Source organism: Branchiostoma belcheri, unplaced genomic scaffold (genome assembly GCF_001625305.1).
Source record: "Branchiostoma belcheri isolate BF01 breed outbred unplaced genomic scaffold, Haploidv18h27 scaffold7, whole genome shotgun sequence".
Lineage (NCBI taxonomy): Eukaryota > Metazoa > Chordata > Leptocardii > Amphioxiformes > Branchiostomatidae > Branchiostoma > Branchiostoma belcheri.
The window spans coordinates 1,593,326-1,609,998 of NW_017804353.1; the positions used below are offsets into that span (position 1 = coordinate 1,593,326).

The 16,673-nt window shown below is 44.1% G+C and overlaps 4 protein-coding genes across 4 annotated transcripts; 1 reads left to right on the forward strand and 3 right to left on the reverse strand.

Moving 5' to 3' along the window:
* Positions 1 to 143: 143 nt before the first annotated feature.
* LOC109484308 (C-type lectin domain family 3 member A-like) lies at positions 144 to 2,938 on the reverse strand. Its single transcript, XM_019787564.1, has 6 exons — positions 2,779 to 2,938; positions 2,004 to 2,102; positions 1,667 to 1,779; positions 1,207 to 1,303; positions 608 to 965; positions 144 to 243 (listed from the first exon to the last, which is right to left on the reverse strand). Exons 1-6 carry the CDS (start codon positions 2,936 to 2,938, stop codon positions 144 to 146), a joined length of 927 nt encoding a protein of 308 aa, XP_019643123.1.
* A 931-nt stretch (positions 2,939 to 3,869) lies between these two features.
* On the reverse strand, positions 3,870 to 5,147 carry LOC109484309 (tetranectin-like protein). The gene is made up of 3 exons (XM_019787565.1): positions 4,967 to 5,147; positions 4,473 to 4,731; positions 3,870 to 3,978 (listed from the first exon to the last, which is right to left on the reverse strand). Exons 1-3 carry the CDS (start codon positions 5,145 to 5,147, stop codon positions 3,870 to 3,872), a joined length of 549 nt encoding a protein of 182 aa, XP_019643124.1.
* Positions 5,148 to 5,356: 209 nt separating this feature from the next.
* LOC109484310 lies at positions 5,357 to 7,261 on the reverse strand. Its single transcript, XM_019787567.1, has 4 exons — positions 7,090 to 7,261; positions 5,737 to 5,937; positions 5,612 to 5,640; positions 5,357 to 5,509 (listed from the first exon to the last, which is right to left on the reverse strand). Exons 1-4 carry the CDS (start codon positions 7,259 to 7,261, stop codon positions 5,357 to 5,359), a joined length of 555 nt encoding a protein of 184 aa, XP_019643126.1.
* A 7,498-nt stretch (positions 7,262 to 14,759) lies between these two features.
* On the forward strand, positions 14,760 to 15,389 carry LOC109484598. Its single transcript, XM_019787923.1, has one exon. It carries the CDS (start codon positions 14,760 to 14,762, stop codon positions 15,387 to 15,389), a length of 630 nt encoding a protein of 209 aa, XP_019643482.1.
* The last annotated feature ends 1,284 nt before the right edge of the window (positions 15,390 to 16,673 follow it).

Consider the following 16,673-nt stretch of genomic DNA (forward strand, 5'->3'; position numbering starts at 1 on the left):
TCAGCAGAGAAAAATATGTGGGAAAGAAAAAAATGCAACTTAAAAGGAAGCTTTTGAAAGGTAAAACTTTTGGTCCAACACAAGAAAGTCTCTGCCTCAGCCTAGAATGTAGGCTGTTTCTACATGTGACGCCTAGGTCACTTCTAAGTCGTCTTCACACCCGGATGTCGGAACCCACGTTTCACGACTGTAGCCGGGGCCGCTTCCCTCATATGTGGGCGCCCGGTTACTTGCCTGGAGCAGCTGAAGGGAAGATGAATAAAAGATTTGTGATTAGCAAAGGGCTGTTTTCAGTATTTTCTCTATTCCTGTCTGCTTACTTTATTTCAGCATCATGAATTAGCATTTATGTTTCATTTGCCATTCTTTATCATTGTGGAATGATGTATAATTTAGTACAAATTATTGATTTTTACACGACAGTTCTACCAGATACGCACTGATAGTCCTTGGAAAAACATTAAAGTTTGTATACTCAGTACTTGTATCTGTTAACTCGACATGTCTGCATTCTTAATTAAATATCACATCAGTTGTGAAATGATACGAACCTGATGGCAGGACTTGGCAGATGAAACCGAAGCTTATGTTACAATTCTCATCATACCAAAAGACCGACGAGGGAGACCTGCCCGATCCCCAGTACAAAGCGCAGTCCTGATTCCCCCCATGGTTGTTGGGTTGACCGTTCTTCCAGCGGTTATAGCCTGTCCCCAGAGCGGTGCCGTCTATCCACTCCCACTTGCCTTCCTGTCGCTCATCATGTAAGCCGATCCAATAATCGAATAGCGGTAGTAGCTGTTTCATCAGGGAGACGAGGAAGTCGTGGATACCGGCGTCGCGGGGCATGGCGAGGGTGCCTCCGTCAGCCCGACAGGTCTCGGCCGATTTGGAGAAGGTCTTCAAGGCTTGAAAGGCTTTGTAGCAGATTTCATGGTACTTCTTGTAACCGTCAGGACAGGTCGCTAAAACAGGAAATGTCTGGTCTTGAGAGCCATGACACTTATACCGCATAGGCGTAGTCTACTCCAATTCTCGTCTGTGCATTTTTTTTCTCTCTAATCTAGTTTTATATCAGAAGTTATTGGTAAGTCATTAATTTGTGCTTAACTGACAAAGGGAATGATGCATTTGGCAGAAGAAGCTAGACGGGACTAATGAATTATAAAACCACTTAACTCACCATATAATGAAACCTTACTATACCTGGTAGGCGTATCGGAGCGCGCTCTTTCTCCGGTTTGTCTTGTTTATTCTTCATGTTGTCCTCCAGCTTCTCCAGACGTTGCAGTTTCTTCTCCTTGTCCAGCAGCCCTGACTTGGTCAGCTGTGTCACGCTGGCTGCAACGTTGTTCACAGCTTTCTTATTTTCCACGAGCTTTGCCGACATTTCCTGTAAAGCAAATGCCCTGCTTTACAGTCATGTTTCGCAATGGATGGCAGCAATGCATGGATATAGCTCAGTGAGATATGCGGTTCCTCAACTCGCCATCTTAGCGGCAATATATATCATTAGATAATATTGGATTTTACTGTTAAAATTAGTAACACATCGATTAGAATTCACTGACTCTCCAGTATATCATCTAGGCTCTGATATGTTTTACAAAAAGAATTTGCTTCATACCTGCTGGCGATGAATCCATCCAGAGAGGTTTGCTTGGATTTGGCCTGCCTTCGTGTCCAGCTTGCTGACCGACAGCTTCAGGTCTTTCAGATCGCGCTTTGTCTCCTGGTCAAGCTTTCGGACGGTCAACCTCAGGTCAGACATCTTCATAGCTGCATAAAATGGACGAGAATACCGAATAATGTAGGAAAGAGGACAGACAATTATAATTAATGAAGGTTCGGTTTTCAATCATTTTCTACTAACAATATTTTAAAAAATACATTGTTCATTTATTTACCCTGAAAGATGGTAACTCCCAGCAGACAGCAAATCAGGACCATTGTCACCACAGCGTAGGTTTTCAACAAGGCGCTGGTCCAGACTCGGGACTGACCAGGGCTCCTCAGACCGACCCCTGGGATGTACCCAGCGGTCTCAGCAGAGGCAGTTCCGGGGTCGGTGGCTTGGCGCTTAGACAGAGACCCAGACGAACCTGAAGAATGTACAGTATTCAGTATATCATGTTTTTTTTTCTGGGGTAAATTTTAACAACTAGAGACACTAAGAATCACGTTTGAACTGTAATGGCCGACACAAAAGATCGGACTCACCCAAATTTAACATTACTATAAAATTGACTTTACAGTTCAAACTTGTTTCATAATGACTTCTATAAAAATGACAAAACAGACAAACTTTCAGGATAAAACTAGAGACACTATACCTTTGCTAAATGATTTTATAATCTATGACATATTATGGCTTCGTGGTGTGGTGAAACGTATTATTATGGCTTCACAACACCGTGAAGTGGGATAGGTCCATTTTTTGTACGGGGCATGTGGTGAAGCCATTTGCTCCTGAGCAAATGTCAGTCTTTCTATTGTAAATTATGCATTTTCCTCCTCAATCATGGAAATAATATCCTCTTTTGTATAAACTACTTCAGTTGATCATATTATCAACCCAATGACTTAACAAAGAAGGCCTAATTTGCATAATTGACAAAATTTCTACAGTTTCGTCTTGGAGCCCTTGCTTATTAGGTTGTACTACATTTTGACATAACAGGTGACGATCACATTTCTATCGGTAACAGTGTGGGTTCGTATGTGGTAGTAAGAATGTCTGGCGCTTCTGAGTTATTTCTGATCTTTACAGATCCTTACCTGGTTCTTTTGCTGAGTCTGAGGCGAGGTTCAGGCCAGCGGCCCTCTTTGTAGTTGAAACCCTCGACGGAGAGACCGTGCAGGCCTCTTCGTAGTCATTGCTGGCATCCTCGTTGTAGGAACTGCTGACGTTGCAGGCCTCCTTGTAGACGCCTTCCATCGCAGCGCAGGCAGCCGTCCTCTCGCCACCAACTTGTTTACCCGAAATGTAGCGTTTCAAACGTTCTCTGTTATTTTTTACACCCACAATGATTGTCTGTTTCTGACGTTAGCAGTTGGCACTGAAGATTACATGAATTGAATCAACACAGAAAGCCGCGCGAGGAAAGACTCGTCTCCCTTCCATCCATATGCGTACCAAACAGTGACGTTCCAAGAACCACTCGCAACACTCGCAGACCAATTAAGCTCACAGCACTTTTACATGTTTTTTCTTTGCAAAGGTCATGTTTAGCCGGTATCATCCCTACTATTATTCTATTTTGCGCAAGCACACAGGGCGGTGTCGCCTCACCCATGTCCTCAGTGTCAACAATATTTTATTGACAAACCAAGGGTCGAGGCAGGCCTTTCATCTTTCTTTCAGCATGTGTCATTTTTAATGTTTTAACAATGATGATAAAGCAATTGATTCACTCTGCCATTGTACTTTACCCACCGTTTCATCTTTTCATCATACGCTCCGCAACTTTTATACAACTCTTACGAAATTCTACGTTTATACATGTATTGACCCCTCATATCTTGTCCTCCACAACACTAAGCCTATATGGTACTGCACTGGGCAAAACCGCTGAAAAATGGAATCATTCTAGAAGACATTGTTATTAATCGTCGATCTCCTGAATGCAAGGCGAACTAACGCTGTATCTTCTTTAGTTACTGCTCCGGTCACTGTTGTTACATGTATTTTTTGTCATCACAAAACATTTAAAGGCAAAAACTAAAACAGTGCAAAATTGTGTACTCTTATTATGTCATCTCAAGACATTAAAGCCTTAGTTACGTAAGCAGACTAGTAGCGCCGTGGCGCTGTCCGTGGAATTAAACCTGCCTCAGTCTAAAATGTTGGATCTTTCTACATGTGACGTCTACGTCATTTCTAAGTCGTCTACACACCCGGATGTCGGGGCCCACGTTTCACGACTGTAGCCGGGGCCGCTTCCCATATATGGGGGTCCGGTTACTTGCCTGGAGCAGCTGAAGGGAAGATGAATAAAAGATTTGTGATTAGCAAAGGGCTGTTCTCAGTATTTTGTCTAGTCCTGTCTACTTACTTTATTTTAGCATTAGAAATTAGCATTTTTGTCTCAGTTGCCATTATTAATTATTGTTGGATGATCTTACCCTACATGCATGTTCCAAGGATGTATAATTTAGTACAAATCATTGATTTTGACAAGTCGATGCTACTAGCTACGTACTGATAGTACTTTGGAAAAAAATTTTGTGCACAAACAGGTTTGTATACTCAATACTTGTATCTGTTAACTCGACATGTCTGCATTATTCATAAAATATCACGCTAGTTTGTGAAATGATACGAACCTGATGTCAGGACTTGGCAGATGAAACCGAAGCTCATGTTACAATTCGCATCATACCAACAGACCGACGAGGGAGACCTGTCCGATCCCAAGTACAAAGCGCAGTGCTGATTTCCCCCAACGTTGTTGGGTTGACCGTTCCCCCACCGGTTGTAGCCTTTCCCCAGAGCGGTGCCGTCTATCCACTCCCACTTGCCTTCCTGTCGCTCATCATGTAAGCCGATCCAAAAATCGAATGTCTGTTTCATCAGGGAGACGAGGAAGTCGTGGATACCGGCGTCGCGGGGCATGGCCAGGGTGCCTCCGTCAGCCCGACAGGTCTCGGCCGATTTGGAGAAGGTCTTCAAGGCTTGAAAGGCTTTGTAGCAGATTTCATGGTACTTCTTGTAACCGTCAGGACAGGTCGCTAGAAACAGGAAATGTCTGGTCTTGAGAAACATGACACTTATGCCGCATAGACTGTAGTCTACTCCAATTCTCGTCTGTGCAATTCTTTTTTCACTAATCTAGTTAGTCATGGTAAGTCATTAATTTGTGCTTAACCGACAAAGGGAATGATGCATTTGGCAGAAGAAGCTAGACGGGGCTAATGAATAATAAAACCACTTAAGTTACCATATTGTGAAATCTTCATACTGTACCTGGTAGGCGTATCGGAGCGCGCTCCTTCTCCGATTTGTCTTGTTTGTTCTTCATGTTGTCCTCCAGCTTGTTCGGGCGTTGTAGTATCTTCTCCTTCTTCAGTCCTGACTTGGTCATCTGTGTCACGCTGGCTGCAACGTTGTTCACAGCTTTCTCATTTTCCACGAGCTTTGCCGACATTTCCTGTAAATCAAATGCCCTGCTTTACAGTCATGTTTCGAAATGGATGGAAGCAATGAATATAGCTCAGTAAGATTTTCGGTACCTCAATTCCGCCATCTTAGCAGCGATATGTCATTAGATAATATTGGATTTTACTGATAAAATTAGTAACACATCGATTAGAATTCATCAACTCTCCAATATGTCATCTAGGCCCTGATATTTTTTTATGAGAAGCATTTTCTTCTAACCTGCTGGCGATAAATCCACCCAGAGACGTTGGCCTGGATTCCGGCTGTCTTCGTGTCCAGCTTACTGACTGACAGCTTCAGATCCGACAGATCATCAGTTGTCTTCTTGTCGAGCTTGTTTAATGCCAGCTTCAGATCCGACAGATCATCAGTTGTCTTCTGGTCGAGCTTGTTGACTGATAGCTTCAGGTCTTTCAGATCGCCCTTTGTCTCCCGGTCACGCTTTCGGACGGTCAACTTCAGGTCAGACATCTTCATAGCTGTATAAATGGACGAAAGCACCGAATAATGTAGGAAAGACGAAAGACATTTTCTACTAACAAATTCTAAAAAAAATACATTGCTCATTTATTTACCCAGAAAGGTGGTAACTCCCAGCAGACAGAAAATCAGGACCATTGTCACAACAGCGTAGGTTTTCAACATGGCGCTGGTCCAGACTCGGGACTGACCAGGGCTCCTCATACCGACCCCTGGGATGTACCCAGCGGTCTCAGCAGAGGCAGGTTCGGGGTCGGCCGCTTGGCGCTTGTCGTTAGGCTCGGACCCAGATGAACCTGAAGAATGTACAATATTCAACATATCAGGTTTCTGCTGCTGGGGAAAATTCTAACAGCTAGAGGCACAATGAAACAGGCTTGAACTGTGATGGCCAACACAGAAGATCGGACTCTCCCAAATTTACTATTAGGCCACACCAATTTAATTTTATGAATGAAATCCGCGCGCGCACTGATTTTCGGCTGTTCTAAAAAAAACAAAAATAACAGATCACGTCCTCCGAGGCTCTGGCATGGCTCTAAACCTGGGTAGCCATGGTACTTATTAGCGACAATACGGAGCCGGTGGTAACTGTGGAGGATGGCACTCAGCAGGCTACTGAAACTCCACGACTCAAGAACTCACGACATACGTACAGTGCCGATACAATTCCGCAAAAGCCGGCATGTGCTGCCTTGCTGTGTACGTCACTATGTATACACGTACTGCCGCGATTTCACAATACCGGCTTTCTATTCCTATGGTTTAGTAGCATTGTCATTTTTGGTCGAATTTTTTTTATTCGCCCGCGCGCACTAGTTTGGGGGTCTTCAGGGGATGTTATCCATAAAATTAAGTCGGTGTGGCCTTTATATTACCATAAAATTGGCCATCATAGTGCAAACTTCTTTCATAATGACTTCTACCAAAATGACAATACAGATGAACTTTCAAAATAAAACTATAGACACTATACCTTTGCTAAATGATTTTTACATGTATGACTTATTATGGCTTCGTGGTGTGGTTAAACATATTATTATGACTTCACCACACTGTGAAGTGGGATAGGTCCATTTTTGGTACGGGGCATGTGGTAGCTGCATGTTGGCCTTTCTAGTAAATTATGAATTTTTCTCATCAATCATGAAAATAATATCCTCATTTGTATAAACTACTTCTACTTCATCATAATATCAACCGAATGACAGTCTTATCTTAACAAAGAAGGACGTTGTAAATAAAGACCTAATTTGCATAATTTACAAAATTCTACAGTATCGTTTTGGAACCCTTGCTTATTAAGATATATTGCATTCGTTGAAGGATTGACATAACAATTGATAATCACAAATTTTTCTCTGTAACCTGCTCAAAGTCTGAGTACGTATGTCGTAGTAAGAATGTTTGGCGCTTCTGAGATATTCCTGATCTTAACAGAACCTTACCTGGCACTTTTGATGAGGCTGAGGCTCCCTCTGCGGGGTTAAGGCCGGAGGCCCTCTTTCTAGCTGAAACCTTTGACGGAGAGACCGCGCAGGGTTCCTCGTAGTCATTGCTGGCATCCTCGTTACAGGTGCTGTAGACGTTACAGGCCTCCTGGTAGACGTTTTCCTCCATCGCAGCGCAGGCAGCGGTCTTCTCGCCACCAACTTGTTTACTCGAAATGTAGCGTTTTAAATGTTCTCTGATATCTTTTACGCCCACAATGATTGTCTGGTACTTACGTTGGGACTAAAGATTACATTGATTGCATGATTCCATAATCAAAAGAGAAAAAAAGCGAGAAGAAAGAGACACAATTCAACTAAGTCCCTTAGATCCATAGGCGTAACAAACAGTGACGCTCGCATCACTCACAGACCCATTAAGCTCGCAACACTTTTTACATGTTTTTTTTTGTTGTTGTTGCAAATGCCATGTTTAGCATATCATCCTTACCATCATGTTATGATGCGCACACATACAGGGATCTGATGCGTACACATACAGGGATCGCCTCACCCCTGTCCTCAGCAATATTTCATCGACCAACAAAGGCTCTCGGCAGGCCTTTTATCTCTCTTTCAGTACGTGTTAACAGACCGGCCCTGTTTAACAAACGCACGCGCTCAGCTGTACAGAACAGGCGAGAAAGGTCATCGTCCTGGCGGTCACTCATGAGGGTGACGAAACCCTTAAAAGGGTGCGTTACGTCATGGACGGTAACCTTCGTGCCCTGTGACATCTTGGATCGAGCGAGCGTGTTCTTGATTCTCCCTGCCTTCTCCGTGAGAACGAGAGTCATGAAGCTGTTTCTCTGTCTCAGTTTATGGTCGGCTATCTTCGTGCTGACCACCTGTCAACTCGCGCGCGTGTTGGACCTGCCGGGCCAGGTCGAACTGCTCACCGCCCGTTTCCAGGCGCGCGGGCTCATACAGCAGCAGGCTTCCCACCTAGTCTTGACAGAAGGTCTTATCCAGCACCAGGCTTCCCAAGTCTTAAGGACAGAGACGAACTGGACGGATATCGTGGTGCCAGCTCAGCCGACTAGTCACGTCAGCCAGCAGTGCAACAGTCCAACAGTACATGAAAGACCTGCTACAGGGGAAGTTCTACGCCCTGAACAGTAAGTACAAAAAGCAACCTTCCTAGCTATAGGTTCCTGCAATGTACACGATACTCCTTATAAAGTTATAGGATAGAGAGACTTGCAATGAATGGTTGGATATTGGCATCCGAATTCGTTTTACATGTACACTGCCTAAAGTCAATTACTTAATTAAGTACAGGTAGTCTTTCCGTAGCCCTATCGTCAAACCGTTAGAAAATGACAAACAAGAAAGAACACTATTGGTAGTGTAACGATTTGTTACATAAATCCCACAACGTATTGACATTGAAGCTTGACGTTGTGGGTATGTTTTGGAAAAATTAACATCATCCTCCCATGGCAGGGGTGCTTCCTTACAAGTAACCCCAAGGCGTACTTGCCGCAGGATAGATCTGCCGTGGGAGAATGCATTAAATCAATTCCGCACAAGATTTTTGTCAAATTAGCTCTAAGAGCTGTGACAAGTAGATATAAAACGGCTGGAGTCACGCAAAGTTCTGACATCGTGGCATTGACCTCATGTTGCCGCCCACGTAATGGGGACCACTACGTGGGACCACTTATATATCTGAGGTATTCAAAAACTCGTATTTCCCCAGAACTATCGTAGACTGGAACTCGTTGCCACCAAGCACAGTTGGGGCATCATCACTAGAAAGCTTTAAACAACTTCTTCAATCAAAGGTGCAAAGATTGAGTGTAACAAGCCGTTCGGTGTGATATAGCTAGCTGCTGCCGCGTCGCGTGCCTGTGAAGTTGGTGTGTTACGCCGAAGGGCGGTTATACCGGCTATATCGATACAGATACAGATATCTCATCTACATTTATGACTAGATTCGTAATTCAGAAGAACATTCTGAAAAAAAAACAGAGATGGGACGTATAATTTGCCTGAAGAGTTGGATAGAGACATACAATTATACATTTATAAAGATTTGGCCAAGTCACTTATTTTGACAATTTTATAAAATAAAAATAAAGAAATACAGACAAGATGACAACGCACTAATTTCACATCGAACCAAGTGGTAGATCTATAGTGGTAGATAACCTCCTTGATCGAACTTATATCAGTTCCACCATTAAAAAGCAAAAAAAAAACAATTAAACAAAAATATATTCATACATAAACTAACATATATAATTAATATGCGCAATCAAAGCAACAATCTCTACTATTTTTGTTTTCAACAAGCTGAGGAATGAAGTCGAACCGCATAACGATACTCACAGGTAAATAGGTAGATATATAAAGGAATGCTTTGCTATTATAAAAATACCGAAACTTGTGATTAGCCCACTCGATTGTAACACTTTATCAAAGACTTGTGCTATCCCTTATCGTTTGAGTAATTAAGATGTGTTAAGTTTTATTCGACATTAGATCTTATTCAACACATTTATTTTATTGTTTGTTACCTTCTTTATGTAGTTTGCCATACATTGTATCATGTGCAATTGTCGTGCAATAAAGTTCTTCAGTATCGGCACAGAAATAGAACTGACAGCGTTGTGCATTATTAATGCGGAGAAGCAGTTGATTCTGAGTGGGAGACAATAGAGAAGACGGCCTCGCCTTTTCCCGTCTGACACGGTAGCGACACCGGCAAGCCTTCGCCTTTGTTTGACATTCAGGCTAGCAACGCGATCCGGATCAGCCGGTTTAACACCCCGGGCATTTCACGGATGAAAGCACACAAGAGGTAGGTGGGACGAGCTAACAAGTCGTTCGGTGTAGTAATGCCAGCTGCCGCCGCGCCGCGTACCTGCAAAGCTGGTGCGTGTGTTATATCGAAGGGCGTTTATACTAGCTTGGCACATACAGATACAAACGCTGAAGTCTTCAACGCACTTAGAATGTTAGGCGTTATACCAGGGCCAACCGGAGGTCATAGAGGTAATAGAACATTCCGGAGATAGATGTCTACACCTACCATGCATCAGCGCATGATGCTGACGGATGATTGATTGATTTGTCCGTTTTTCCGGGCGCACTGATGTTGATAAACGTGATGCTGAGAAAGCATCACGCGTCGTCCTCAGTTTGAGGTCAACCACTTTACGTACCCTAGCTCATCTATAGCAGAAGATGACATATTTTGTATGAAGATCGCAAAGAGGGACTATCTTTCATGCGGCATCGGCACACCTATGAATCCTTCTAAAGTCATTTGCTGGATTAAACTGACAGAAAGTCAAGGATACCCCACCAGCCAAAGGCTATTATCAAGAGCCTGTCTTTGAGTTTGGAAGTGACGGGTTTGAGCAGCAGCGACTCAAGACGCCATGAGGCAACCTTCTTAAACGCGCGTGAGGTGTGGCTCTCCTAAAATACAGGACCTCCGGATTACGCCAAGTCGAAAGGACTGAAACCCCTCCTAGGACACTGACAGCAAGATCGGGACTGGTACCTTGTGGATATTGCAAGTGACGTTACTACCTTTTTATCAGGGTGCAAATTCAAAGCTTATAAATGTTTCCGTTAAATGCTGAACATTTTTACGACTTGTATTATAACGATATGACGGAGAAGGATGGTACGAAAGTTCCCCTCCCGTTTGATTCAACCAAAAGTAAAGTCGTGAATTCTTCATCCATAAAGTACCAAACGATCACAGCACCTGGTGTATTCGTGCCACGCGTGAGTATGGGCTGCAGTGCAAGAAAACTCAGTCGGCCTTCAAGTGCTTGTAGCAATCTTAGCGTCTACCAGAGGACTGACTCGCGTTTAGCGTCGTTATCTTGTTCGCATAGAGAGAGCTCAGCTTCCAAGCCGCTTTTAAAAAGTGACATGCAACAGACTCAAGACGACTTTCAGAAAAGGGGCTCGGCGTCTGGAGTTAACGAGTTTCTAGGAAGTGACCAGGGACTTCAAGATACTCCCTGTTTCGAGACGCGAAGCTCTAAGTTTGACGGTACAGACAAAATTCCAACAACCAAAGGAATGAAGTTTCTCACTGCCAATGAGGGCATGTCGGAAATCGGGTGTTGTGAAAGAGTTAAAGCAGGACTTGTTTGTGACTGTGAGGCCAGCACGAATGATGGATGGAAGAAAAGAGCGATGCACATAGAGGAGAAGATGCTGGATGGAAGGAAGAAAAGAAGCATGTCTTGTCCCTCTATTGTCGACAAGACAACCTACAGAGGCAAAGCACTGATTCCTAGACTGGAAATGAGACAGAGGAAGAACCTCAAACCTTTTCACATTTGGAGGTCTTGTAGAAATGTTGCAATTCCGGAGTCAAAACCGGAAGTGACGTCGTGTAGACCGGAAATGACGCACCAGAGACAGGATGGTAAATGTTACGTAGAGACGGAAATGACGTGTAGAGGGGTGCAAATGTCACAAAGACTGGGGAAACCAACGTTACTGGAGAAGTACAAGAAGATCCAAGGTTTGTTTGTTTGTTTGTTTGTTTGTTTGTTTGTTTGTTGAAAATGCCTTTCACTAATACCTCAGATAAAGAGTACTCCAGACATAGATGCTTTTACAAGTGGCAAACAACATTTGCACAAGAAGTGTTATTTTGTTTTAAATTCATGATGTATATAACGTTCTTTTTTAATTTCGAAATATAATAATTATTTCTTTTCAAAATCAAATCGCACAATTTCCACATTCTCCAGTCACAGTTAAAATGACCTTACCGCCATTGCATATTTGCATCGATTTGTAGCCTATTTGATTTTGAAGGTGTGTTAAATTTTTAACAGAGTATGAGGTCTTTACAGGATAGATATTTTGTCTTGTCTCTTCCGTGTTCAGGAGGCGGATTTGTGGAGGTGAAGAGTGTTCTGGAGCCAACACTGTGCGGCAGAACGTGCAGGAAGGGCTACATTAGCGTACATCTACCCACGATACAACCAGAGATAACCTAAACAAATCCATGATCCTTATGGCAAAACTATACCTACAATGAAAACCGTACTTAACAGAAGGTGTGACTCTCCCAGAGACACGACATTAACGGAAGGGATTCAAACCCGCAACCTTGTGGTCCAGAATTGGGAATATCAACCACTACCTACACCAGCTGGCAATAGAAACGGCGCACCTTCAAACAGAATAGCAAACGACTTGCCGAGATACGTTTTGACAGATAATCGCATCACGATATCCACCGTTTAGCGTCTGGACACACGTGCTTATTTGAACGCGCTCTCAATAGTCATCATGAATAATACATGCGGGTCTGTTAGGCGACAATGTGGAGGGCATGAATATGATAGCTCGACTCTGTCTGTTTCAATTTTTACATCAGTTGTCAGTATGGCTTAATAGCTGAAAACGCGAGCCGTTTTAAAGCAGCATCGTATGAATGGCTAAGAATGTGTGTCATGCATCAACTTGATGACTTTGTGTGATTTGGCGTGTAGGAGTAACTTTAAACATCGTCTAATCTAATCTGCAAGCAGATCCTACGCTGACAAGACTGTATCCACTGGCCAGAGGAGTGTCTAAATGCCAATGGTCACTCCTCTGACCAATGGATACAGTCTTGCCACCGTAGGATCTGCTTGGAGATTAATCGCTCATCTAAACAGCCTGTAAGGTGTTAGTGACCTGACGGACGACACAGCAGTTTCAAAAGAGGCATACAAAAAGTACATCACCTTAAAATGACAAAACGTGAATCCACGGAGAAGATCATTTAGTATCAATTGCTTTCTTACCTAGCATAATACTCTATTACAACATGAATGAAAGTACGAAATGAACTTAAGCGCCTCTTTCGTGTCTCACAAAGAATCAAGGAAGGTTCGGATTTCCGACCTCATACATTTCCTGATAACATTTTAATCCACCTTTTAAACGACGAGCCATTTTGAGAAAGAAAGTGCGCACACGGGAAAGAAAGCCGTATGTGGGTTATCGATAGTAGAATTCAACAATATGGTCAGTAATTGGTCAGGGCATTAGATCGCGAACTGCGAGGGCAAATAAACTATAAAGTATCTCTATTTGGCTACATTTTATTTTTTCGAGCCCCTGTTGTTAAATTCGTCTGGAGGAGACTAAAGAACAGATACCATCTGTGTAAAGCTGTTTCCTAACACTTAAAAGACTGACAGGGAGAATCCAGGCCGAAGCTTGTCCCTAATTCCACACAATCACTGCTGACAATGCACTCAAGCCTGGCATCGGCTGGCACGACCGGCTCCCGGCCGCTGTTCTCCGGCACATGCCCCCTGTTCTTCCGCCCGTCTCCTAGGCAACGGTTTCCCGCCACCGGACGGAGGAATCCCGCCAAACGACCCGCGGGTGTCCGTCAAGCGCTAGCCTCTACCAGGCTTCCCACGGGTAGTGACAAAAAAATACGGGGCATATATGAAAATGTAACGATCTTCCCCTAGCCTCTACCAGGCTTCGGGAGGCGACTGGAGAGTATAAATCGGCCAAATAGAGGGATAGCATGCCGGGGGAGTTGGTCTGTTGGAGAGAACAGTCTGCCCGCTCGCTAGATCTTCCCCCATGAACCTCTGCTGGAGAGTATACCAGGCTCCAGAAGCGGCTGGAAAAAAGTAGAAATTGGCCAATTGACAGAAAGCATACGAGGGGGGTTGGTCTACCAGAGAGCGCATTTTCCGCAGTCGTACTTTTCAGCAGACTAACTCCCCTGGCATGTTATCTGTCTATTTGGCAAAGTTCTACTATTTTCCAGCCGTTTCTGAAGCTATTCTCCAAACAGAGGTCGTGGGGGGAGTGATCGTTAGCTTTTTATACATGGCCCCTTTTTTGTCGCTACGCCCACCTCGGATCGGGAATGGTCCCTCTCTGGCCAATTGGATACTGCCTGACCAATTTGATTCTCTATTTTGCCAACCCTAGCATCTGCTTGGAGATTATCTGAAGCCTGGTAGAGGCTAGTCAAGCGTTGTGCTGTCAGCGGAACCCTCCATTCTGCGAAATGGCCCGAATAATCGGCGGCATTGTCCGGGAGAATGTTTGGTGCCGGCCTACCTTTGTTCGTCACAACAATGTAAGAGACGTGGAGACGGCCTCACAAACAGCGTCAGTTCGTGACTCTCCCAGTGCGTAGCCTACACAGCAGTCAGTCATTCCACACAGGCTTTCTTTTGACTACTACACATTGTTTTGACTGCTCGTTGCCATACCGGTAAACGTTGTACTTGTAGATAGATAAACAGTATCAATCATGAGATGGCAGGAATCAGAAAACAGTACGTGAGGAATGAAAAAAAGGTTACGTTCAAAAGACTCTCAGATGTCTGCTGACGAGGCTGTACGACGATCTACAAACATCGTGACTACTCGAGCGCGTCATTGAAGACTGAGATCAAGAAAAGACAGGCGCTAGACGCTGCTGTGAGGAAGGCTGTGTCTTGTTTTGTCCGTTCTCTTCCGGTGAACAAGCCTTATGCAATATCTTCGGATATCTGTGAGTAAAATTTAAACCATGTCACATCGGATGTTTGCGAATTTTCGACGGGGTCTCTCTGTTTCTTTGAAGAAGACGTGAAAAGGGACGATTTTATAATATTTGACCAGGAGAGTGCGGAGAAATGTCGCAACCGAATCTGGTCTGCTTCTGCGACTGGTCCCAGCTGAGTCTGGCGGGAGACGAAGATCATCAGCACCGCCCGTTGTCAAGGAGATCAGACGACGTTTTCACCTTCATCAAGGGGAGGGACTTGTCGGAAAAACTGGAGAGACACAAGCGTTTCCTGGCAGCCTTGACGAAGGGAGAGCGCGCTATCGCCGTCGGGAGAGAACAGAACACACAGGCGGGGAGCCGGCACGGACGCAGGCGTCGGACAGACGGACGCCTGGAAGACAAGACGGCGGTGCCGCGGGCAGCGAGCGCTTCGAGCGCCGTCGGCAGGCACTCGCCGTGGCCTGTCGCCACAGTCGACAACTTTGTGTCCAAGAAGAAGACGCTGTACCGTAAATACGAGACTCCACATTGCGAGGAGGATGTATTGTTAGAGAGGAGGAAAGCAGTTTCCGGGGCTGGGATCGAGCCGCGGTTGCTGGCGACCTACAAGTGGCGGCGGAAGGGCGGGCATGTTGTCCTGAGGGACATGCTGGTGCCGAGTGGGAACGGACTGCCCTGCAGGAAGGCGTACGTCGACGTCCACCTGCCCAGGATCGAGTGTGAAGGACCCGTTCTCAGGTTATCTCACAGACACTAAGATACGTTTTTCAAGCAGATGTTGCGTATGAGATGATTATAACCTTTTCTTACTCTCCAAGCAGAGGTTTGGGTTATTTTTGGCGTGTTATTAAATTTTCTTCATCGTGGTTTCTTTCTTGCACTGGAACTTTTCTTTCAGAGAGTTGGGTGAAAGAAAAATTACAGTGCAAACAAGAACCCCCGATAAAAAGTCTAAAACACGCCAAAAATAACTCCAAACCCAAACCTATTCTAACTGTCCGGCTACCGCATAATAGCATCTACCAAGCTTCAGAAGCGACTAGAAAGAGTAGAAATTAGCCAAATAGACAGGTGAGTTGGTCCGTTAAGAAGTACATTAACTGCGTAACCGGGAACATAAAGAAATGTTGTGATTTTGCCTTTCCACATCTGCTTGGAGATTGATCGACGTTTTGTTTGAAATGCGCTAACAGAAGAACTTCAAGAACCTTAGATCTAGAGAGACAGGTTGTTTTGTTCTGATCGAGTTGTTTTGTCAGGTGGAACTGACATGTAATATATCACGACGCACAGCTTTTAAGTGTGTTTATCACTTACTAGACAGCTATGTTGCAAACGTGATTAGAATCTTCTTGCTACTTTTGAACAGTAGCTGACGTCACTATTCCTGAGTGTTTTAGTCCTTTACGGGGCAGACTCAAGCAAAGATTTGGGTTTTGGTTATTTTGGAGTGTTTTTAGTTTTTTTTTATTGTTTTTTTTTGACTGGGTTGGGAAAAAAATCCAGTGGAAAAAAAGAAACGCCGATTAAAAAAGTTTAAAACCACCGAAAACAACCCAAAACCCAAACCTCTGATTGGAGAGTACTTTTAATTTTAATTAGTACCTTGTAGGTCATTTATTTACGATTTGGGGATAATTCTCGTGCAACGCATCACACCGCAGCAAAACGCAACGAATGCGGAAGTAACCACGCCACCGCAGGGCAAAAAAAGTCAAGGGTCTGTGACCTGATCAAGACATCAAATTATTTTGAAAATATTGTGTAAAAAATGCCAGCAGGACAATGGTATATATTATGACCTGGCCCTTACAGGGCATTACTATGTTTATCTTTTATGATCCCGAGGAAGGCGTAGGTTTGTCTCAATGCGTGTATATTCAGGCCATGTGAGCATAATGCAGGTGTTGATCTGTTGTTTTGTATTAAAAATCAGAACTTAAAAACGTCGGGTTACATGGTGTTGCAAGTGTTGCAGGACATGACAAGAGTTGTTGGGCCTAGTCACTGGGCCCTTATATTGTATATAAATGCGTTTTAG